This window comes from Neomonachus schauinslandi, chromosome 9 (assembly GCF_002201575.2).
Source record: "Neomonachus schauinslandi chromosome 9, ASM220157v2, whole genome shotgun sequence".
Lineage (NCBI taxonomy): Eukaryota > Metazoa > Chordata > Mammalia > Carnivora > Phocidae > Neomonachus > Neomonachus schauinslandi.
Genome location: NC_058411.1, coordinates 24,106,457 through 24,130,700, shown reverse-complemented (window position 1 = coordinate 24,130,700; position 24,244 = coordinate 24,106,457). Strand labels below are relative to the sequence as shown.

Here is a 24,244-nt window from a genome sequence, read left to right as displayed (position 1 = left end):
AGATTTCCCATTAATAAATCTGAGGTATTTAAGGCTCCAATAACATGGAAACTCACTTCCACCTCCCTCAGAGGTAACGGCAGAGGCTGGAAAGGCTATTCTGGAAGGTCAAAGCTCCTTGGACTTCTCACATACATTAGTGCCAACATCGAACCAGACTGGACCACGTCCAACATGAGCAAAGTGGCTAACTGCTTTACTCTTCAGGATGGGTTCCAAGGCAGCACTATGATCCACGATGAGCTTTTCCCGGTCTCTCTTTTTGGCTTGTCCTGATGCTATACAAGAAAGCCTGATGGCAATACAAGAAAACGTGGCCATTTACTTGAGACCTGCCTGAGGAAAAGAACGGGCTCTCCAAGTCTCAGCTGTCAGGGTTTAACTTCACTCGTTTTACTTGGCAATTCTTGTCGTCCAGGTGGCAGAAACCTTCTGTGGTGATGTCTCTTTTCTTCTCCTCCATGGATTCCCAAGGGAAGTCCTGGTCTGTGGCCAGTACCTGTCGGACAGTCATGTTCACACGAGCGGTTTTCAAGTAGCTGGTGCACACCTGCCAGTCCTCCTCAGAGCAGGGCTCTACCACTGAATCTCTGGGGAGGATGGCTGGGAGAGGTGTCTCTAGGCAGCATGGCAGGCTTTCCCCTTGAGGACTTGGAAGGACCCTTGGGACTGCATGGTTCAACAGGCGGCTGAAACCTGACATTACCATGATGTCACCGCTGTGCATAAACATGGCTGTGGGCGCTTCATCTCTTTTGAGGCCACCCAGGAGAAAGATGGCAGACTGTCCGAAGCTATACAAAAATAAGTAAAACGATACACAACAGTAAGTTTCTGTTACTAACCACGGCTGGGAAAGTTACTGCCAAGCGCATTCCTTTTGAATTTCATCTCAACACTTACTGCTCTCACATCCTCCTTTTTAATCTATGCTAAGACCCTTCTCTTCTGGCTTGTGTCTCTAAGTGACCAACCCATGATCTGCTGCTTAAACTTAGCGCAGCCCACAGGACTGCTACAATGTAAAATTTGAAGCACTTAAATAAGCAGATTAAAAATTCAGTTTTAATATTACCGGTATAAGTTTTAGTGATGCATCTTTAAGATTTAAGCCTTCCAATGAATTGAGTCCTTTACTATATTTATCATTCCCATTCACTTTTTTTTTTTTAAAGATTTTATTTATTTATTTGAGAGAGAGAGTGAGCAAGAAAGAGAGCACATGAGCAGGGACAGAGGGAGAGGGAGAAGCAGACTCCCCTGCTGAGTAGGGAGCCCGACGTGGGACTCGATTCCAGAACCCTGGGGTCATGACCTGAACCAAAGGCAGATGCTTAACAACTGAGCCACCCAGGCAGCCCGCCTGCTCACTTTAAAGATAAGGCAATTAATAAAAGACACTGTTCAGGCACTTTCTTTGTGAGATACAGCTGCAGCACTTTGCCCAATTTAAACTTATGTTTAGGGAGGCAAGGCAGTAAACTAGTCAGGCTTCTGTGCTTTACTCTTCCCTATTCCAAAAAGGTTGCTCGTTTCGCCTATGGCCTTCCACTTGCCTATTCCACGGACACTGATGATACCTTTCAATACAAAAGGTAGACTCCATGCATCTTAAGCAGAAATATTAACTGTAATTTGGTTACTACTCTTAAGGACAAGGCTAATTTTACTTATGATAACATTGTTAAGACACCCAGAGTAGAAGCTTATAGAGTCCAACCATTTCTTAAAGTCCTATGTTTTTATTTATTTTAGCTAGAAATGCTTTAGCATAAGGAATGAAGTGGTAGAAAGTAATCCCAAATCCCTAGAACCAGCTTACCTGAAAGACAGCAGGGGTTTGGAGTGATCTAGTTCAGATCTGTCTACGTGGATTCCCAGGGTGGAGTCCAATCTGTAGTAATTCAGGATCCCTGCCTCGGCTCGGAAACCCTGAAACCCACAGGCTGTGGCTACTTGCTCTGAGAGGAAAGCCAGGTCAGAAGGGAAAGGTGTATAATGATCGGCTGAGTATTTCTTTGATAAAAGTAGGGAAAATAAGAAAAATAAACAATGATCTCAGGAAAATAGGAAACTGTGGCATAAGATTAATTACCACTTTAAAATTATCTAACTTACTCGTAATCCTAACAGCATGATTTATCCATCTGTTTTTGAGGTATCCAGTAATCCAATAATGAGACGTTCAAAATAGCGAGCACCTAGGACATGGCAGGCACATGCCGCGCAGTGTTAAATCAGACAAGTTCACCCTGCATGGAGTCTACCCGTGAAGCAATTACTACGTCTCTCTCTGGTGCACTTTAATCTCAAATAGGATCATTCTCATAGGACAAAAAAGCAACTCAAAACTGTCACTGCCAAGAGGCACATGATGACTAAATGTAATGTGGTATCCTGGAACAGAAAAAGGACTTCAGTTAAAAACTAAAAAAAAACTGAATGAAAGCTAAGAAAATATGAATAAAATATGGACTTCGCCATTGTAATAATGCATTAACATTGGTCCACTAATTGAGACAAAGGTACCATAATAATATAAGATGTTGATAGGGAGAACTGGGTGTGGGAACTCTGTACTACAATCTTTTCAACTTTCCTGCAAATCCAGAACTATCCTAAAATACAAAGCTTATTAAAAAAAAGAAAGCAAGCAATTCAAATACAACAGCCAGTTTGGTTTTGGGCCCCTCAGCCCGCAACATGGCACACTGCCAATTTCGCTGGTCAGTCTGATGGGATGACATGCTCAGAACATCTGAACTGAAACTAACTTACACCATGGTCAAGGCAGGACCTTAAAATGGAAGTAATTTTCAGCGCTTACCTTCCTGGACGATTTTTAGCATGTAAAGATCACAATATCCCTCTTCTCTTAAATAAAACAAAACCCATCAAAGGGCAGAACACTCACTCTCTCTACAAAAGCCTGCAGTTTAGGAAAACGACAAGGTGGCAGTCTCCTAGGCAGACCAGGGTGAGGGCTGCTCGCCGTGTAAGCCTGCAGCAGCCCGATGCCCCTCCGTCTTGCTGCTGCTCTCGCGTCCTCCCTTTGCCCAACAACTCAAACCACACCAGCAAATCCACTGCCGCCTCACATCTGCACTAGTGCCCTGACGTATCCCAGCTGTAGCAACAGGGCATAGCTCTGGCCAGAAGTGAGCTTTAACTTCAGGTTAAGGCAGACTTTTGTGAAAGGCCATTAAAGGATGGCCAAGCCTCTTCAGTTGGAATTTCTGTGTTTTATTTTTTCCTTCTTTTCCTTAAGTGCAAATAAGAAGAGTTCCCACTTAATTTCCCAAAACTAAGGATATGGCTAGAGAACTATAAGGTTTTCTCTACCCTTTCAAGTTTCAGTCCTTCACAAGATCAACAAGTCAGAGGTACTGTTCTAGCACTAGGTTACCTCTGTGAGCTTTCAACCCCATCCCCAACTATCTATGCACTAGTCTTCTTAATTCTCTTTCACTTTTCTCCATTGAGTCACTCAGAGTTTCTGGTAATTTTTCACTCCACATTTTTCTTAGTAAATGAGAGTAACTTTAAGTCCTTGGGGAATACCAGTATCAGCAATAAATATAACATCATAAAAAATAAGCTAACATGTATCGTGTTAATGTATTTAACTTCTCAAAACAAGCCAGCACCACTGTAATCACGATGCGGGCATTACACCTTTGACGCTCATGCCCCCCTTTATGAGGTATGCACGATCCTATGGAAGGCCAGATTCAACCCCGGGCTGGCTCACCCAGAGAGAATCACCTGGCTATTTCCCCAAACACACATATCCAGTCTTCCATTAAATCTGCATTACTGAAAGTAATAGGTCATGAACATTTTTGAGCAACATTTATCATTATTTTGAGCAGTTAATTTAATTATTAATAAGCTGGGTTGACTGAAACTATGGAGCTTTTAGTAAGTAACTAGTTAGTAGGAAGATGGTCTATACCAATCTATTTATTAAGTTTATTCTCAAAATTAGTCCTTCCACTTGGTGTCAAACATCTCATGGAGACAAGAGGCACTAGGCTGCCCGTTATAAAGGAGGTCCTTTTGGAAGCATGGAGGTCAGGAAAGAAGAAACTGTACCTCAAGAAAACACTGAACTTTGTTAACTGTAGGGCATTCTTTCCTATCTGTCTTGCTCAGAACTTATACAGCAGGCAAAGGTGTCTTTTGTGAGCTGATGGAGAATACCACAAGTAGATGGAGCTCCTTTTACTCCAAACAGATATTATGTAGAAAATACAAGCTCAGGGCGCCTGGGTGGCTCAGTCAGTTAAGCGTTGCCTTTGGCTCAGGTCATGATCCCAGGGTCCTGGGATTGAGCCCCGCAGCGGGCTCCATGCTCAGCAGGGAGCCTGCTTTTCCCTCTCCCTCTGCCTGCCTGTCTACTTGTGATCTCTCTCTCTCTGTCAAATAAATAAATAAATAAAATCTTAAAAAAAAAAAAAAGAAAATACAAGCTCAACAGACACTAAACAATAATGGAAATAAAGGTTTTAATTGAGAATTGCTCTTGAATGCAGTAAAGAAAAATCTGTACCCCTGAAACATACTTAGAGAAAGCACCAATGACTTCTGATGAAACAATATAACCTAAGGGCATATGAAGAAATTTTCTCTTGGGAGAAATTATTCATTCCTCTTGAGACACTGTTATCGAGAGGATTTTAAGAGATAAAAGAAAGAGATCCTTCCACAAATGGATAATCTGACACTTTACAAGCTTGGCCAGGAAGACATCCAACTACTGAGCCCAAGGAGTATAAAAGCGAAGACAATGGAATTTGCAAGGAAATTTGCATACCTTACTGTCCCAGTTATAATGGTAGCCTAGGGTCACCCAGCGCAACTTCTCTAGTAAACTTCGGGGTCTCCGTTTATTTGCTTCTTTGTACCTGTGAAGATTGGGGACAAAAGAGGATTTATTCACCTCAAATGGCAACAACAGCCCTTTGCATGCATGGAATTTGGTATTCCTTGGTATAAGTTGTTAGCAAAGATCTTGATAGAAGTGAGAACAAATGAGTTGACCAAAATACAGTAACACCAAAAAACATGTTAGCATTTCTTTTTTAAGATTTATTCATTTGACAGTGAGAGAGTGTGTGTGCGTGCGTGCATGCTGGGGGGGGGGGGGGGGGGGGGGGGGGCCGAGGGAAAGAATCCCAAGCAGACTCCCTGCTAAGTGGGGAGCTGGACCCAGGGCTCGATCTCAGGACCCTGAGATCATGACCTAAGATGACATCAAGTCGGACACTCAACCGACAGCCACCCAGATGCCCCCATGTTAGCATTTCTAATTTTTAGTCCTTGGTTCTAAATCCTCTGCTGAACAGGATCAATTTTATATTATTATTTTTTAAAGATTTTATTTATTTATTTGTCAGAGAGAGAGACAGAGCACAAGCAGGGGGAGGGGCTGAGGGAGAAGGAGAAGCAGACTCCCCACTGAGCAAGGAGCCCAATGTGGGGCTGGATCCTGGGACTCCACGATCATGACCTGAGCCAAAGGCAGACGCTTCCAACTAAGCCACCCAGGCACCCCCATGTTAGCACTTCTAACTTTTAGCCCTTGGTTCTAAACCCTCTGCTGAATGGGATCAATTTTAAATGGCAAGTCTCCAGCATCTCAATAATGATAAAACAAGAACAACATAGAAATGTCTTTACCTGTCCATTGGAAATGGGACCAAGGGCACTATGGGTAATTGAAAATTTGGCTAATAGAACATGTTCCATTTGGTTTGCTGAAAGTGAGGTATGATTAATCATAGCTATCACTACGTTTATAATGATGGTGGCTTCCCAGAATTATAGGTTGGGGGAAAAAGTCTGGCAAAATATACATTGTTTACAATAAAAAATAACTGGTTTAACATGACTTCTTCAACCCTGTCTAACATAGCTTAGATAATTGAGGCTTAGCTAACAACTAAGGGCCACTGTAATTGATTTGGTTTCTGACATCCCCTTGTTCAAACACAGGAGGCTTCTGTAAAACAGAGAGGTGCCCTTTCTGCAATTACATCCTGTCTGATCAAATCTATGGGATTAACTACTCTTTTTCTAAGGAGGAAGAAGCTTTTTTGATTTACCTCTAAATATCTAAAAATAAAAGAATGCTAGGCCTAATAATTTTAGGGTTTGTTTTTCCTATGTAATTTACATCAGCAATTGAACAAATTTTTTTTTTTAAAGATTTTATTTATTTATTTGAGAGAGAGAGAATGAGAGAGAGCAAGCACATGAGAGGGGGGAGGGTCAGAGGGAGAAGCAGACTCCCTGCCGAGCAGGGAGCCCGATGCGGGACTCGATCCAGGGACTCCAGGATCATGACCTGAGCCGAAAGCAGTCGCTTAACCAACTGAGCCACCCAGGCGCCCCCCAAATTTTTTTTTTAAAGATTTTATTTATTTATTCATGAGAGACAGAGAGAGAGAGGCAGAGGGAGAAGCAGGCTCCCAAGGAGCAGGGAGCCCGATGTGGGACTTGATCCCAGGACCCTGGGATCATGACCTGAGCTGAAGGCAGACGCTTAACCATCTGAGCCACCCAGGTGCCCTGAACAAATTTTTTTGGTCCAAGAACCACTGCTGTTTAAAAAAGAAAAGATTAGACTGCTTTAAGGACTTCATATTTTGACAGGACATGACAGATAAGTAGAAGAAAAAATGAAGGGAAAATTAAAGGCAGTATAAAATCTGTACTAAACTGAATAGCACAAGACTTTGAGGGCCACTGGAATTAAGAAAAAGGAGAGCTCAAAGTTAGCTGTCTAATCAGTTAAGGCCTCATGGCAGAGTTGGGAGTTGAACGTGGCACTGAAGAATGGCCAGCATTTAAACAGAGAGTGGAGCAGTGGTCAATACCGGCATACCACATGAGCAGAAGCAAAGGTTTTATTAGAGGCTCACACTGTAAGTGGCACTCGTCTTGACTGACAGAGTTTACAGAATAGATGCTATCTGTCCTCAGAAAGTTTACATTCTAAGGACATCATGACACACATATCCATCAAGACCAGTAGCTAAAAGGAATGGAACAAACACCGATTTACTTAGGAGAGCAGTGCAGAAAAGAGGCAGAGCAGATCTGACTGCTATCCTCTGAAAGGCCTGCTTGCAAGGCTGGCTGTTGGCAGGCATTTGGAACTTGGAATCTGGGGAGGTTCACACCATTCCCAGAACTGCTGTTCACTGTGCCTAAACTTTTCATGCAAAACATTATGGTTTATGTTAAACAGCTGCCTTCCTTCTGGGAGTCTGGAATTTGGTTTGTGTCACAGAGACTATGGGACCAGCCCCTAGTAAGAACCTGGGCACTAAGCTTCCCTGGTAGACAACATTTCAACATGTTGTCACAACTCGTTATTGGGGGAATTAAGTACACCTTGTGTGACTTCACTGGGAGAAAACCCTGGAAGCTTGAGCCTGGTTTTCCCAGGACTTTACTCAATGTGTCTTCTCCCTTCACTGATTTTGCTTTCTATTCTTTGAACTGGAATAAATCTTATCCATGAAGACAGCTATGTGCTGAGCCCTCCTGGTGAATCACCAAAATTGGGTATGGTCTTGGGGACACCTGGCACAACAGAAGACAGATAATGATTAGCAGTTCAGGGGAAACAATATATATGCATGGCGAGTGACTGCAACTAGCTGATGTGAACAGTTACCATGTAGAACTACCACTAATTATTTACATTTTCTATGTGTAAAAACTAAAAACTGGAAAAAAAAAAAAAAGGAGTGCATAGTTACTAACACAACCTGAGTTCTACCAATGTTTCTTCAGCTAAAGATACAGATAAAAAAGAACTCCCTGATGATCCCCTCTGGAGAACATAAGCTATTTTAGTAGCCTTGGGATTGAAAATAAGAATGACCTCTCATTTCTGGATTCATGTGAATATTGTGGTTAATAGTGCATACCCCACTTAGTTTCTGCCAAGTGGTTTCCAAATTTTAATGGTCAGGAGAATCACCTAGAGGGCTTGTTAAAACTCAAATGGCTGGGCACAGGCATATAAATTCTGATTCGGCAGGTCTAGGACAGAGCCTAGAGAATCTGCATTTAAAAAAAAATTTTTTATTGTTATGTTAATCCCCATACATTACATCATTAGTTTTAGATGTAGTGTTCCATGATTCATTGTTTGTGCATAACACCCAGTGCTCCATGCAGAACGTGCCCTCCTCAATACCCATCACCAGGCTAACCCATCCTCCCACCCCCCTCCCCTCTAGAACCCTCAATTTGTTTTTCAGAGTCCATCATCTCTCATGGTTCATTTACCCCTCCGATTTCCCCCCCTTCATTCTTCCCCTCCTGCTACCTTCTTCTTCTTCTTCTTTTTTTTAACATATATTGCATTATTTGTTTCAGAGGTACAGATCTGAGATTCAACAGTCTTGCACAATTCACAGTGCTTACCAGAGCACATACCCTCCCCAGTGTCTATCACCCAGTCACCCCATCCCTCCCACCCCACCCCCCACTCCAGCAACCCTCAGTTTGTTTCCTGAGATTAAGAATTCCTCATATCAGTGAGGTCATATGATACATGTCTTTCTCTGTTTGACTTATTTCGCTCAGCATAATACCCTCCAGTTCCATCCACGCCGTTGCAAATGGCAAGATCTCATTCCTTTTGATGGCTGCATAATATTCCATTGTATATATATACATATTCTTTATCCATTCATCTGTCGATGGACAACTTGGCTCTTTCCACAGTTTGGCTATTGTGGACATTGCTGCTATAAACATCGGGGTGCACGTACCCTTTCAGATCCCTACTTTTGTATCTTTGGGGTAAATACCCAGTAGTGCAATTGCTGGATCGTATGGTAGCTCTATTTTCAACTTTTTGAGGAACCTCCATACTGTTTTCCAGAGTGGCTGCACCAGCTTGCATTCCCACCAACAGTGTAGGAGGGTTCCCCTTTCTCCGCATCCCCGCCAACATCTGTCATTTCCTGACTTGTTAATTTTAGCCATTCTGACTGGTGTGAGGTGGTATCTCATTGAGGTTTTGATTTGGATTTCCCTGATGCCGAGCGATATTGAGCACTTTTTCATGTGTCTGTTGGCCATTTGGATGTCTTCTTTGGAAAAATGTCTGTTCATGTCTTCTGCCCATTTCGTGATTGGATTCTTTGTTCTTTGGGTGTTGAGTTTGATGAGTTCTTTATAGATTTTGGATACTAGCCCTTTATCTGATATGTCATTTGCAAATATCTTCTCCCATTCTGTCGGTTGTCTTTTGGTTTTGTTGACTGTTTCCTTTGCTTTGCAAAAGCTTTTTATCTTGATGAAGTCCCAATAGTTCATTTTTGCCCTTGCTTCCCTTGCCTTTGGCGATGTTTCTAGGAAGAAGTTGCTGCGGCTGAGGTCGAAGAAGTTGCTGCCTGTGTTCTCCTCTAGGATTTTGATGGACTCCTGTCTCACATTGAGGTCTTTCAACCATTTGGAGTCTATTTTTGTGTGTGGTGTAAGGAAATGGTCCAGTTTCATTCTTCTGCATGTGGCTATCCAATTTTCTCAACACCATTTGTTGAAGAGAGTGTCTTGTTTCCATTGGACATTCTTTCCTGCTTTGTCAAAGATGAGTTGACCATAGAGTTGAGGGTCCATTTCTGGGCTCTCTATTCTGTTCCATTGATCTATGTGCCTGTTTTTGTGCCAGTACCATACTGTCTTGATGATGACAGCTTTGTAATAGAGCTGGAAGTCTGGAATTGTGATGCCGCCAGCTTTGCTTTTCTTTTTCAACATTCCTCTGGCTATGCGGGGTCTTTTCTGGTTCCATACAAATTTGAGGATGATTTGTTCCATTTCTTTGAAAAAAGTGGATGGTATTTTGATGGGGATTGCATTGAATGTGTAGATTGCTCTAGGTAGCATTGACATCTTCACAATATTTGTTCTTCCAATCCATGAGCATGGAACGTTTTTCCATTTCTTTGTGTCTTCCTCAATTTCTATCATGAGTATTTTATAGTTTTCTGAGTACAGATCCTTTGCCTCTTTGGTTAGATTTATTCCTAGGTATCTTATGGTTTTGGGTGCAATTGTAAATGGGATCGACTCCTTAATTTCTCTTTCTTCTGTCTTGTTGTTGGTGTATAGGAATGCCACTGACTTCTGTGCATTGATTTTATATCCTGCCACTTGACTGAATTCCTGTATGAGTTCTGGCAGTTTTGGGGTGGAGTCTTTGGGGTTTTCCACATAAAGTATCATATCATCTGCAAAGAGTGAGAGTTTGACTTCTTCTTTGCCGATTTGGATGCCTTTTATTTCTTTTTGTTGTCTGATTGCTGTGGCTAGGACTTCTAATACTATGTTGAATAGCAGTGGTGATAGTGAACATCCCTGCCGCGTTCCTGACCTTAGGGGGAAAGCTCTCAGTTCTTCCCCATTGAGAATGATATTTGCTGTAGGTTTTTCATAGATGGCTTTTATGATATTGAGGTATGTACCCTCGATGCCTATACTCTGAAGAGTTTTGATCAAGAAAGGATGCTGTACTTTGTCAAATGCTTTTTCTGCATCTATTGAGAGGATCATATGATTCTTGATCTTTCTTTTGTTAATGTATTGTATCACGTTGATTGATTTGGGGATGTTGAACCAACCTTGCAGCCCAGGGATAAATCCCACTTGGTCGTGGTGAATAATCCTTTTAATGTACTGTTGGATCCTATTAGCTAGTATTTTGGTGAGAATTTTTGCATCCAGGTTCATCAGGGATATTGGTCTGTAATTCTCCTTTTTGATGGGGTCTTTGTCTGGTTTTGGGATCAAGGTAATGCTGGCCTCATAAAATGAGTTTGGAAGTTTTCCTTCCATTTCTATTTTTTGGAACACTTTCAGAAGAATAGATATTAATTCTTCTTTAAATGTTTGGTAGAATTCCCCTGGGAAGCCATCTGGCCCTGGGCTTTTGATTTTTGGGAGATTTTTGATGACTGCTTCAATTTCCTTAGTGGTTATAGGTCTGTTCGGTTTTCTCTTTCTTCCTGGTTCAGTTTTGGTAGTTGATACATCTCTAGGAATGCATCCATTTCTTCCAGGTTATCTAATTTGCTGGCATATAGTTGCTCATAATATGTTCTTATAATTGTTTGTATTTCTTTGGTGTTGGTTGTGATCTCTCCTCTTTCATTCATGATTTTGTTGATTTGGGTCATTTCTCTTTTCTTTTTGCTAAGTCTGGCCAGGGGTTTATCAATCTTGTTAATTCTTTCAAAGAACCAGCTCCTAGTTTCGTTGATCTGTTCTACTGTGCTTTTGGTTTCTATTTCATTGATTTCTGCTCTGATCTTTATTATTTCTCTTCTCCTGCTGGGTTTAGGCTTTATTTGCTGTTCTTTCTCCAGCTCCTTTAGGTGTAGGGTTAGGTTGTGTACTTGAGACCTTTCTTGTTTCTTGAGAAAGGCTTGTATTGCTATATACTTTCCTCTTAGGACTGCCTTTGCTGCATCCCAAAGATTTTGAATAGTTGTGTTTTCATTTTCATTGGTTTCCATGAATTTTTTTAATTCTTCTTTAATTTCCTGGTTGACCCATTCATTCTTCAGTAGGATGCTCTTTAGCCTCCATGTATTTGAGTTCTTTCCGACTTTCCTCTTGTGATTGAGTTCTAGTTTCAAAGCATTGTGGTCTGAAAATAGGCAGGAAATGATCCCAATCTTTTGGTACCGGTTGAGACCTGATTTATGACCTAGGATGTGATCTATTCTGGAGAATGTTCCATGGGCACTAGAGAAGAATGTGTATTCCGTTGCTTTGGGATGGAATGTTCTGAATATGTCTGTGAAGTCCATTTGGTCCAGTGTGTCATTTAAAGTCTTTATTTCCTTGTTGATCTTTTGCTTAGACACTCTGTCCATTTCAGTGAGGGAGGTGTTAAAGTCCCCCACTATTATTGTATTGTTGTCGATGTGTTTCTTTGCTTTTGTTATTAATTGCCTTATATAATTGGCTGCTCCCATGTTAGGGGCATAGATATTTACAATGGTTAGATCTTCTTGTTGGATAGACCCTTTAAGTAGGATATAGTGTCCTTCCTCATCTCTTAATACAGTCTTTGGTTTAAAAATCTAATTTGTCTGATATAAGGATTGCCACCCCAGCTTTCTTTTGGTGTCCATTAGCATGGTAAATGGTTTTCCACCACCTCACTTTCAATCTGGGGGTGTCTTTGGTTCTAAAATGAGTCTCTTGCAGACAGCATATCGATGGGTCTTGTTTTTTAATCCAATCTGATAGCCTGTGTCTTTTGATTGGGGCATTTAGCCCATTTACATTCAGGGTAACTATTGAAAGATAGGAATTTAGTGCCATTGTAGTGCCTGTAAGGTGACTGTTACTGTATATTGTCTGTGTTCCTTTCTGGTCTATGTTGCTTTTAGGCTCTCTCTTTGCTTAGAGGACCCCTTTTGATATTTCTTGTAGGGCTGGTTTCGTGTTTGCAAATTCCTTTAGTTTTTGTTTGTCCTGGAAGCTTTTTATCTCTCCTTCAATTTTCAATGACAGCCTAGCTGGATATAGTATTCTTGGCTGCATATTTTTCTCATTTAGTGCTCTGAATATATCCCGCCAGTCCTTTCTGGCCTGCCAGGTCTCTGTCGATAGGTCTGTTGCCAATCTAATGTTTCTACCATTGTAGGTTACATATCTCTTCTCCCGAGCTGCCTTCAGGATTTTCTCTTTGTCTCTGAGACTCGTAAGTTTTACTATTAGATGTCGGGGTGTTGACCTATTTTTATTGATTTTGAGAGGGGTTCTCTGTGCTTCCTGGACTTTGATGCCTGTTTCCTTCCCCAAATTAGGGAAGTTCTCAGCTATAATTTGTGCCATTATACCTTCTGTCCCTCTCTCTCTTTTTTCTTCTTCTGGGATCCCAATTATTCTAATGTTGTTTCGTCTTATGGTATCGCTTATCTCTCAAATTCTGCCCTCGTGATCCAGTAGTTGTTTATCTCTCTTTTTCTCAGCTTCTTTATTTTCCATCATTTGGTCTTCTATATCACTGATTCTCTCTTCTGCCTCATTTATCCTAGCAATTAGCACCCCCATATTTGATTGCACCTCATTAATAGCCTTTTTGATTTCTACTTGGTTAGATTCTAGTTCTTTTATTTCTCCAGAAAGGGTTTCTCTAATAACTTCCATGCTTTTTTCAAGCCCAGCTAGTATCTTTAAAGTGGTGATTCTGAACTCCAGATCTGACATCGTACTAATGTCCTTATTGAGTAGGTCCCTGGCAGTCGGTACTACCTGTTGTTCTTTTTGTTGAGGTGATTTTTTTCGTCTTGTCATTTTGTGCAGAGGAGAATAGATTAATGAGAGAACAAAATGCTAGCAGGGTAACAAGGTCCCCAGAAAATATACTCTAAACAAATCAGAAAAGACCTGAAGCAGTGGGAAAAGAAAGGGAAAGACAGAAAAAAGAAAAAGGAAAAAAAAAAAAAGAAAAAGATAAAGATAAAAACAAACAAAACCAAAAAACAGAATGTGATCAAATATGATCAGGCTGGTATATAGATGAGTGCCACACACTAGATTTTGGGTGTATTTTGGTCTGTTAGAAAAAAGTGCCTCCCAAAATTTTAAAGAAAGAAAAACTTATATATGTACAAAAATAAGGGTTGATATGATGAAGGGATGGAATATGACTGTAAAGATGGAAATTATAAAAAATTTTATAAAAGGAATTGATAAGAAGTTGTTTGAAAAAAGAAAGAAGAGGATTTAAAAAAAAAAAGAAAGAAAGGGAGAGAATGTGATCAGGCAGGGGAGTAGGAAAAAACCATACACTAGAGATTTAGGATTATTTTGATCTGTTAGAAGAAACTATCTTAAAATTTTAAAGAGAGAATAACTTATATATATATGCCAAAAATACAGGTAACTACTATGAAGGGATAGAATATGACTCTAAAAATGAAAAATAAAAATGTTTTTTAAAAAAGGGATTGATAAGATGTTGGTTGAAAAAGGGAAAAAGAAAAATTCAAAAAAAAAAAGAAAAAAAGACAGTTAAAAAAAAAAATAACTTTGAAAGACTAAAGAATCATGGTAAAAAAGCCATGCATTCTATATGCAGTATTCCCCTAGCGCTGGAGTTCTGCCATTCTCATTGATCGGTAAACTTGGCCTTGGCTGGCTGTTCTCGCTGATCTTCTGGGGGAGGGGCCTGTTGCCGTGGTTCCCAAATGTCTTTGCCGGAGGCGGAATTGCCCCGCCCTGGCCAGTCCGGGCTAAGTAATCTGCTCGGGTTTGCTCTCGGGAGCTTTTGTTCCCTGCAAGCTCTCCGTACAGCTTTGGAGGACGAGAGTGAAAATGGCGGCCTCCTAATCTCCGCCCCGGAGGAGCCGAGAACTCGGGGCCCCGCTCCTCAGTGCACCCCCAGAGAAAAGCTGTCAGTCACTCCCGTCTCCCCGGTCTCCGGCCACACTCCGTGTTCACCCGGCCTGTGACCGCGCGTTTCTATCTCTGGCACCCGACCCCGGGTGGAGTCTCCAAACCCAGCAGATCCCTGCAGTGCGCTCCCGTGCCGCTTCTCCCGGGGGAGGAAAGTGAATCTCCCCGGATCTGCCGCTTGTTGGGTCCCTGCTGGAGGAGCAGTGGCCCGACTGCCACGGATCACAGTTTATGGCAATCCCGAGCTGAGAGCCCACGCCTCGGCTCCGTCTCTGCAGCCGTCTCTGCAGCAGGCTTCCCTGCTCCGATACCTGGGAGCTCTGTCGCACTCAGGCACCCCCGGTCTTTCTGTGACCCTGAGGGTCCTGAGACCACACTGTCCCACGAGGGTTCCACGCCCCACTTAGCCACTGGAGTGACGTCCCTCAGCGGAGCAGACTTCTAAAAGTTCTGATTTTGTGCTCCGCGGCTCTATCACTTGCCAGAAGCGGCGATGGAGGCCCCTCCCCCGCCATCTATCCTCCCGAATATCGCCTCGGATTCACTTCTCCGCACGTCCTACCTTCCAGAAAGTGGTCGCTTTTCTGTTCAGAGAGTTGTTGCTATTCTTTTCTTCGATCTCCTGTTGAGTTTGTAGGTGTTCAGAGTGGTTTGATCCCTATCCAGCTGAATTCCTGAGAGGAGACGAAATCCAGGTCTCCTACTCCTCCGCCATCTTGCTCCCTCAATCCAGAACCTGCATTTCTAATAAGCTCCCAAGAGATGGGGATGCTGAACGAGGGACCATACTTTGAAAAACACTATTCTAACCAAAATTAAAAAACAAAACAAAATACCTTCCATCTTTTTAGATCAATAAAGGATTATTTTATTCTTTTTTTTTTTTAAAGATTTTATTTATTTATTTGAGACAGAGAGAATGAGAGAGAGAGAGCATATGAGAGGGGGCAGGGTCAGAGGGAGAAGCAGGCTCCCTGCTGAGCAGAGAGCCCGATGCGGGACTCAATCCAGGGACTCCAGGATCATGACCTGAGCCGAAAGCAGTCGCTTAACCAACTGAGCCACCCAGGCGCCCAAGGATTATTTTATTCTTGATGGAGAACTCATACTATTAAATCAAAATTAGATCGATCTAAAAAAATAAAGGTAACAACAATGAGGCTCTAAAAAGAATTCAGGGGGGCACCTGGGTGGCTCAGTCAGTTAAGGAGTTGCTCTTGATTTCGGTTCAGGTCATGATCTCAGCGTTGTGAGATCAAGCCCCATGCCAGACTCCACACTAAGGATGGAGCCTGCTTGAGATTCTCTCTCTCCCTCTCCCTCTGCCTCTCCCCTCCACCACCCTCTCTAAATAAATAAATAAATAAATAAAAATAATTCAGAAAGCAATGCTATTTTAGACATTCGATATAGTGTCACCAAGCTGCTTTTCCATCAAGAGTCAGTCTAATGTTCCTTAAGAATGGGGCATACACTGGGTGCCTGGGTGGCTCAGTTGTTAAGAATGGAGCATACACTATTAGAATTAACAGGTTTGTGGTATTGTTAACAATAAAATCATCAAAATCATAGTAATAATCAAGCATGAATAGAATCATCCTATATTACACCTTTTAAAATTTGTTCCTTTTTTAGAAAAGCAAAAGAACATCTCCTTTCTACATTAATTGTATCACTATAAGGAAGGCTTTGGGCTTTGCCTTGTATTATTGAGGGGGACTGGTGTAAGGGTATAAAACCATTAAGCCCAGGCCACCTAATAAAAAGGAAAAAAAAAGCTTAAAGACTTGTGTAGTGAAAGAATAGTTGTGATCACTGAGTGCACCATTTTGAGGATGATTCTATACATACACACGTTTTGTTTACACAAAAAACATGTTAGACCCATGTAGGTTTAAGATTCCACCCCTCTGTGAACATAATTTCAATTCTTTTCTTTGTATGGAATTTCTGGTAGGAAAGTAACAATAATTATTAAGACTGGCCTTCAAGATGTGAGAGCAGGACTGGCCAACACTAGCTACTTCCTGTCTCAGCACTACTTTGGGACCATTCTGGTCCCTGTGGGCTTTGGGTAACAAAGATTTCAGGGCGCCTGGGTGGCTCAGTTGGTTAAGCGACTGCCTTCAGCTCAGGTCATGATCCTGGAGTCTCTGGATCGAGTCCCGCATCAGGCTCCCTGCTCGGCGGGGAGCCTGCTTCTGCCTCTGACCCTCCCCCCTCTCATGTGCTCTCTCTCTCCCATTCTCTCTGTCTCAAATAAATAAATAAAATATTTAAAAAAAAAAAAAAAAAAAAAAAAAAAAAGATTTCAAAAAAATTCAGTCTTGAACACTGAGTAGTTTAAGGCCAAAACCAAGTTTAACGCACTCCCAGATGATTTTCAAGCAGGAAATACTGACAGATTAATAAGGGGGATGGGCTGTCTTCTTTTTAAACCTGACTTGTCCAGAAGGAGGCCAGGAAGGTTCAGTGCCAACAGAGCTGCCATATCCACTCCAAGAACGCAAGGGATATGCTGGCACCTAACTTTACATCTTTATCCAATTATCCAAAAGAATGTTTCCAAGCAAGTATGACCCTGATTATTGGTTCTCACTGCAAACAGAAAACACGCTATGCTCCCTGCCCCTGCTGTGGCTCCAAGCACTGGCAGGAGGACGGGTGAGCTGGCCACCTTCTCCCCTGGTGAATGTGCCCACACAGCAACTTGCTCACTTTCTGTCATGGATAAGTGCTTTATGTAAGTGCTGGTATTTCTCTCAGCAATCATGTCCTCTAGCGCTGCTTTCAACTGCACCCTAACTGGGTGGAAATGAACTGTCCTGCCTGTCCACTCTTTGTGCAGTGGTAGTTTGAGTGTCATAACTAAGCACTGGAATTTCCTTTTCTTCATTGCTTCAAGGGACTTTAGTGAATCATTATGAAAGCAAAAGTACTCAGGGCAGAAAACGTCTAAGGTTGTTTATGATAAAAAGCCTTAAAAATCCTATTACAGATACTTGTTTTTTCAATCATTTTTTTAAAGTTTTATTTATTTAAGTAATCTCTACACCCAATGTGGGGCTCAAACTCATGATCCCAAAATCAAGAGTTGCCTACTGACTGAGCCAGCTGCACACCCCGCTTTACTATGGTCTTCATGTGTAACTGACACATCTCCCTCTCTCTGACTTCACTCCTAAGCTCAGTTTCCTACTTCCAAAGGCATACTGGACATCTTTGCCGGGATACTCCACACGCATTTCAAAAACATTAATCCCCAAGCTACACTAAGGATTGTCTCTGCTCCTTCTCGTCCTCCAATCCTATTTCCATTAAAAATCTTAGTATAGGGCGCCTGGGTGGCTCAGTTGGTTAAGCGACTGCCTTCGGTTCAGGTCATGATCCTGGAGTCCCAGGATAGAGTCCCGCATCGGGCTCCCTGCTCGGCAGGGAGTCTGCTTCTCCCTCTGACCCTCCTCCCTCTCATGCTCTCTGTCTCTCATTCTCTCTCTCTCTCAAATAAATAAATAAAATCTTTAAGAAAAAAAATCTTAGTATATAATGTTACAATGAACATGGAGAGGCAGATATTTTTTTGAGACACTGATTTTTTTTTCCCCTTTGGATATATATCCAGAAGTGAAATTGCTGTATCCTCCGGTAATCCTATTTTTTTTTTTTTAAATAACAGTGGATTTTTTTTTTTTTTTTAAGATTTTATTTATTTGACAGAGAGAGAGAGAGGGCGCACAAGCAGGGGGAGCGGCAGGCAGAGAGAGAGACAAGCAGACTCCTGCTGAGCAGGGAGCCCGATGTGGGGCTTGATCTCAGGACCCTGAAATTACGATCTGAGCTGAAGGCAGACGCTTAACCGACTGAGCCACCCAGGTGCCCTGGTAATCCTATTTTTAACTTTTGGAGGAACCTCCACTGTTTTACATAAATAATTGCAACAGCCAAGACAAAGAAACAACCTGAGTGTCCATTGATGGATGAATGGATAAAGAAAACATGATACACAACATATAAATGAATACTATTCAGCCATAAAAAAGGAAATCCTGTCATTTGTGATAACATGAACCTTAAGGGCATTGTGCTAAGTGAAATGTTAGGGAAAGATAAACACTGTATGATCTTACTTGTATGTGGTATCTAAAAAATCTAAACTTGCAGAAACAGAAAAGATTGAAAGCTGCCAAAGGTGAGGGTAGGTGGGTGTAGATAAATAAGTTCTGAGAATCTAATGTAAAACATGGTGACTATAGTTAACAAAACTGTACTGTGTATTTGCTAAAAGAGTAAATCTTATTCTCATCACGAAAAAAAAAATTTATAACTATGTGAGGTGACTTAACTTACCAAGATAATCGTTTTGCAATATATAGATACCAAATCGTTATACACCTCGAACTAATATAATATTAGTATCTATGAATAGGAGTATCTTTGTTATTCACAGTGGGCCCTATGACCACAGCTAAGTATATGCTAAGGAGATGACTCAGGATGTGAGCTTGTCAGGCTAGAAAGACTAATCATGTGATTAGAGGGATTGAGGCTTTCAGTCAAGTGATACTAGCTAAACCTCAGGGGCTGGGTAAAAATCATGTGACTAATAATTTAATCAATCATGCTTAAGTAGTGAAGCCCTCTAAAAAAAAACCTGAATACTAGGTTTGGGAGAGCTTCCTGGGAAGGTGACACATCCTGATTCCATGGAAGCTCTGCGTTCAGGACCCTCCCAGACATCACCCTACATGTTTCCTCATTGGGATGGTCCTGATTTGCATCCTTTATAATACAACTGTAATTGTAAGTATGATTACATACTTGAATTTCTTTCTTAAATTCTGTGAGTTGTTCTAGTGACTTATGAACCTGAGGGGGTCATGGGAACTCCCCTGAATTTGTAACCAGTTGGTCAGAAGTGTGGGTAGCTTGGGATCTCCCAAACTTGTGGCTGGTGTCCTAAGTCAGGCTGGCCTGGTTGGAGACCATGGAGACCATGCCCTCAACTTGTGATGTCCTTGTCAACTCTGAATGCTGAATGACTGCATCAGAACTGAACTGCAGTACTGCAGATGAGAAACTGTAAGAGAAGTGCCAGGATTTCTACACTCAATCAGAAAACAGACTGAAGAGGGGTGCCTGGATGGCTTGGTCAGTTAAACATCTGACTTTGGCTCATGGGGGCCCTGGGATAGAGCCCTGCATCAGGCTCCCCGCCAAGAGGGGAGTCTACTTGTCCCTCTGTCTGCCGCCCCCCACCGCCCAGCTCATGCACGTGCACGCACTCTCTCAAATAAATAAAATCTTAAAAAAAAGAAAACAGACTGAAGAGGCATGAGAACAGATACAAAGAGACACGCTAGGAGGCTAATGCGGTAAATGATGGTGGCTCAGACTAAGGCGGCCGTGATGGAGATGCTGAAAATTGATTTTATTTATTATGATGGTAGCCCTCCTGTATTTGCTAAAGAGTTGGATTTAAGATTTTTGAATGGCTGTATTGTGGCTGCATTCTACTGCTGGGGTATGTCCTACTTGATTTAGCTGATCTCTTGCTGACAGACACTTAGCTTGTTTCTCATTTTTTCCCATTACGAACAATGCTGCAATGAAGCTGCTTACACCTAACTACTGTCATCTTGTGCAAGAATCTCTAGCTACACTATTCACTCACAATAAACTCTGAACAAAACAGAACTGAGGTGTCCTACTTTTGTGAACAGACTTATTTTTCCCTCTAAGTTCAAGTATTTCTTCATTTCCTACTTCAAAGTTTCTTCTTCCTTGACCATAGAAACCTAGAAAGTTAAATGCAAAGGATCTTTAGAGGGCCTCTGGCTCAGCAGTTCTCAATGTGGGTATTATGGTCAATAACCAGAATCTCTAGGGAATCTTCTTCAATGACAGACCCTCTCCCTTTCTGACCTGCTCTGGGAAAGTGGTGAGAGCTGACGTACTGTCCAGGTGACTCCAACCATAATCTAATCACCCGAAATGGCTTATCCAGTCCAATCCCTTTGTTTCCCAGATGAGGAAACCAAAACACATATCACACAGTGACAGGAGAACTAGTGTCCTAATCGATTTTCGATGCCACCACTTTCTTCCAACCCTTGACAACAGAAGGTAGGACCACCACATTTTTTATTTTTACTAATTTGCAAGACAAAAAAACCAAAACAAAAAAACAAAAAAAGCCCCTCATCATTGTTCACAGGATGATTTATTAAAGAGGTTCATCTGAATTATCTTAGAAGATGACAACTGGGACTTCTGCAGTCATTTGTCAGAAGGAAAAAAATCAATTACTTGAAAACACAGGGTGGTTTAATCTCAAACTCTAAGCTCTCTAATTTCACTCAACCATGACCTTCCTTTACTTTACTCAGTTCTAAAGAAGACATCACTAAGAGCTTATAGAGGGCATTTCCCACTGCTCCTGTCTTTCTCATACCTGCAGACCAAGAAGGCTTTAAAGGAAAACCAATGAATTTTAGTTTTCCTTTCCCCTTTCAACTAAAGGAAATCTTCTATTTCCCCTGTTGGAATTAGTATGACACAGTTTCTGAAAACAACCATTAGAGATCCTAAGTCCAAATAGAACACACAAAGCCAGCACAGTGGTTTTAATGGACTGTTGTGAAGATTTCTTTTTTTTTTTTAAAGATTTTTTTATTTATTTATTCATGAGAGACAGAGAGAAAGAGAGAGAGAAAGAGAGGCAGAGGGAGAAGCAGGCTCCCAAGGAGCAGGGAGCCCGATGCGGGACTCGATCCCAGGACCCTGAGATCATGACCTGAGCTGAAGGCAGACGCTTAACCATCTGAGCCACCCAGGCGCCCTGTTGTGAAGATTTCTTGCATATTACCTTGTTTAATCCTCACACTGCTAAATAGGGAAGGACTACTATGAGGCATAGAAAGGTTAAGAAACTTGCTCAAATTTACATACCTAGTAAGTGGCAGACCAGGGATGTGAACCCAGGAGATCGGACTCTAGACCTAGTGCTTTCCGTCACTAAAGCCTTTATAGTTTGGCCCTAGCCTACTTCTTCTGCTTCATCTCTTGCCAATTCTATCCATCACTTCCAGGAAGCATCTTCTATAAACTACCTCCAATCTGGCCACCTGAGTGACTATTCCCATAATATCTTATAAACTCTATCTCTGTACCTGCCAAACTATTTAATTATATGTCTCTGCCCTCAACTAACCTACAAATTCCTTGAAAGCAGGAACTGTGTCTTATCTGTCGTTGAATCTCTAACACTCAAGCACAGTATCTGACGCGTGGTAGAAACTCAATAAACACATGAACTCCCACATTCTACACTATTTCACAGAACAACTTACTCTGCCTTGAATATTACCTCTTTGCTCCGTCTGCTTTCTCTACCCCAAACAGCCTTCTTGCTCTTCTGATAGGTAAACTCCTAATCATTTTTGAAGACCCAGTTCAAATGGACAGAGGAGAAAGAGGATAATAGACCCAATTAAAAAATATTTTCTTCTTCTTTGACACTTCTGCCTAGAGGAATTATTTCTCCCTCTGGCCCCCATAGCATTTTTCTAAACACTTACTCTAACACTTTCTAAGCTCTGTTAGAATTACTCCTGTTGACACTGAGTTCCTGCCATAGACTATGCACTCCTGAGTACAAAGACAGTGTCCTATGAATGGTTTATCTCCAGTGCTTAGCATCATGCCTGGTACACAAGTAACCCTCAATAAATATTTGTGGAATGATGGGGCACCTGACTTTAAAAAAATTATATATTTGTGAATGAATAAAGGTTGATTCAACATTAAGGTGCAAACATTAGTTCTCATGAGGAATAACTAAAAAACTGCTAGTAGCACTGACTTCATCTAGGAGAGTAGAAATAAAGAGCTTTTAGTGTTAAATTTTTCCAGGATATCACAAGTCTTCAAAGGAACTCACGTTATTTTTTTTAAAGACTTTATTTTTTTAAGTGATCTCCAAACCCAATGTGGGGCTCGAACTCACAACTCCAAAATCAAGAGTTGCATGCTCTACCATCTGAGCCAGCCAGGTGCTCCTGGAACTCACTTTAAGTAGAAAAAGGGCTGAAGCTGAATGAAAATGGACCAGCTGATGATTAATGAGGATGGACTCGAGATTCAAGCTATGATAAGGAAATCTTCAAAATGGATCTCAATTGAATGTAACTGTCAAGCATCTGTCCAGATGTTCCCAGGGGAAAGAATATAATTGTGCTGTTTTTGCATGGAAACAAGGAAAAAACAGGTCAGTTACTTTCACTGCATTGCTCTGGAGTAGGTTCCCTAAAGATATGCAGTGAGCCGAGTTGAATACGAACACTTACCTCAGAAACTCTTTGCTCTGTTCCCAGAGGTCCTGAGTCTCTTCTTGGGTCATGTGCTTGTCTAGGTTACACACATTTGGTTTCTGGGAATATAACTTAAGGCATTGTTTCACCCAGTGCCACTGATAACCTGGGAGGAAGGGGTTTGGGATAAAAATAAATCCTATACAAAAGGACAGGTGGGGAAAAAAGGAGAGGAGGAAATTCTCCATTAGTTATTGAGATAATTTATTTTTGTTGACATCCTTATACCCACTACTTTATTCCCTATCCCCTTTTGCTCATGTTTTGTGGCTTCCACATTTATAAGTAAATGTTCTCATCCCTATTCTCCAATTTTAGAGGAAGGGAAGAAAGAAACAAATTCTCAAGAGAAACAAATATTCCACAACCATCAACTGTTACCCCAAAGCGAACTTTAGAATTGGTAATGTCAAAAGTCACTGCTCAAATCTGCACCAGGTATTTATCGTTTATAAAGGTGGTAGCTGCTTCCTGCAATTACTACCTGTGATAGCTCAGCATCCCCCCTTGGCCTTCTTTGTTTTCCAGTATCTGGCCAACAATTCTTATATTAAGTTCCCTCAGCTAAAATAACTGGTGTGACACTTGCCTATGATTGAAATCTGACTGACAGAACAGGGAAGAAAGAGGCTGTGAAGTACATCCACTCAGTATGGCATGACGCAGATACCTACAGCATGTGTGCTGAAAAGATCTTCTGGGACCTGGGAAGTAATCTAATCTCATTCTTCTCCTGTGGCGAAGACGAATAACAATATTTAGCTGGAATTCTATGCAGGGTAAGGATCCATTTAACAAACACACACTATGTACTTTCTTAAGAATTAGAGATGGGGGCGCCTGGGTGGCTCAGTCGGTTAAGCGGCTGCCTTCGGCTCAGGTCATGATCCCAGGGTCCTGGGATCGAGCCCCATGTCAGGCTCCCTGCTCAGTGGAGAGTCTGCTTCTCCCTCTCTCTCTCTGCCTACTTGTGCTCTCTCTCTATCTCTCTGTCAAATAAATAAATAAAATCTTAAAAAAAAAAAAAGAATTAGAGATGAAAAACTGTCCTTAGTGAAGCCCCTGGAGACGGGACAGCAGAGACTGTTACGCAGACAATGCCTTGTGGAAGCCGGGCTATGAAAGGAAACAAAGGTTGAAGAGCAGTCATGGAAGAATAAAGAATTTAAGGGGAGAGTTTATGATTTTTGGGGTTGGGAAAGGCCGAAGCATGCTTACCGATAATGCGAAAGAACCAGCAGAGAGGAACTGGTTGAAACAGAAGAGAGGAAAGGAGCAGAGCAAGGTCTTGAAAGCTGGAAAGGGTGAAAGAATGTGGGATCGAAAAGGTGAAGGGCCTGGCTTTTAACAGAAGGTATTCCTCTAAAATTGGAGGACAGGAGTAAGAACATTTTTTTCTGAGTGTGGAGGCCACTTCTGCATTTCATGCA

The 24,244-nt window shown here is 41.7% G+C and overlaps 1 protein-coding gene across 1 annotated transcript in view; it reads right to left on the bottom strand.

Moving 5' to 3' along the window:
* Nucleotides 1-200: 200 nt before the first annotated feature.
* Nucleotides 201-24,244, bottom strand: part of ALKBH1 (alkB homolog 1, histone H2A dioxygenase) — a 29,435-nt gene continuing 5,391 nt past the window's right edge. The window contains exons 3-6 of the mRNA XM_021679601.1: nucleotides 22,791-22,953; nucleotides 4,817-4,907; nucleotides 1,823-2,016; nucleotides 201-794 (exon numbers count right to left, since the gene is read on the bottom strand). Coding sequence (XP_021535276.1) covers nucleotides 365-794; nucleotides 1,823-2,016; nucleotides 4,817-4,907; nucleotides 22,791-22,953 — 878 coding nt within the window. The 3' untranslated portion in view covers nucleotides 201-364. The remainder of the gene's footprint in view (nucleotides 795-1,822; nucleotides 2,017-4,816; nucleotides 4,908-22,790; nucleotides 22,954-24,244) is intronic.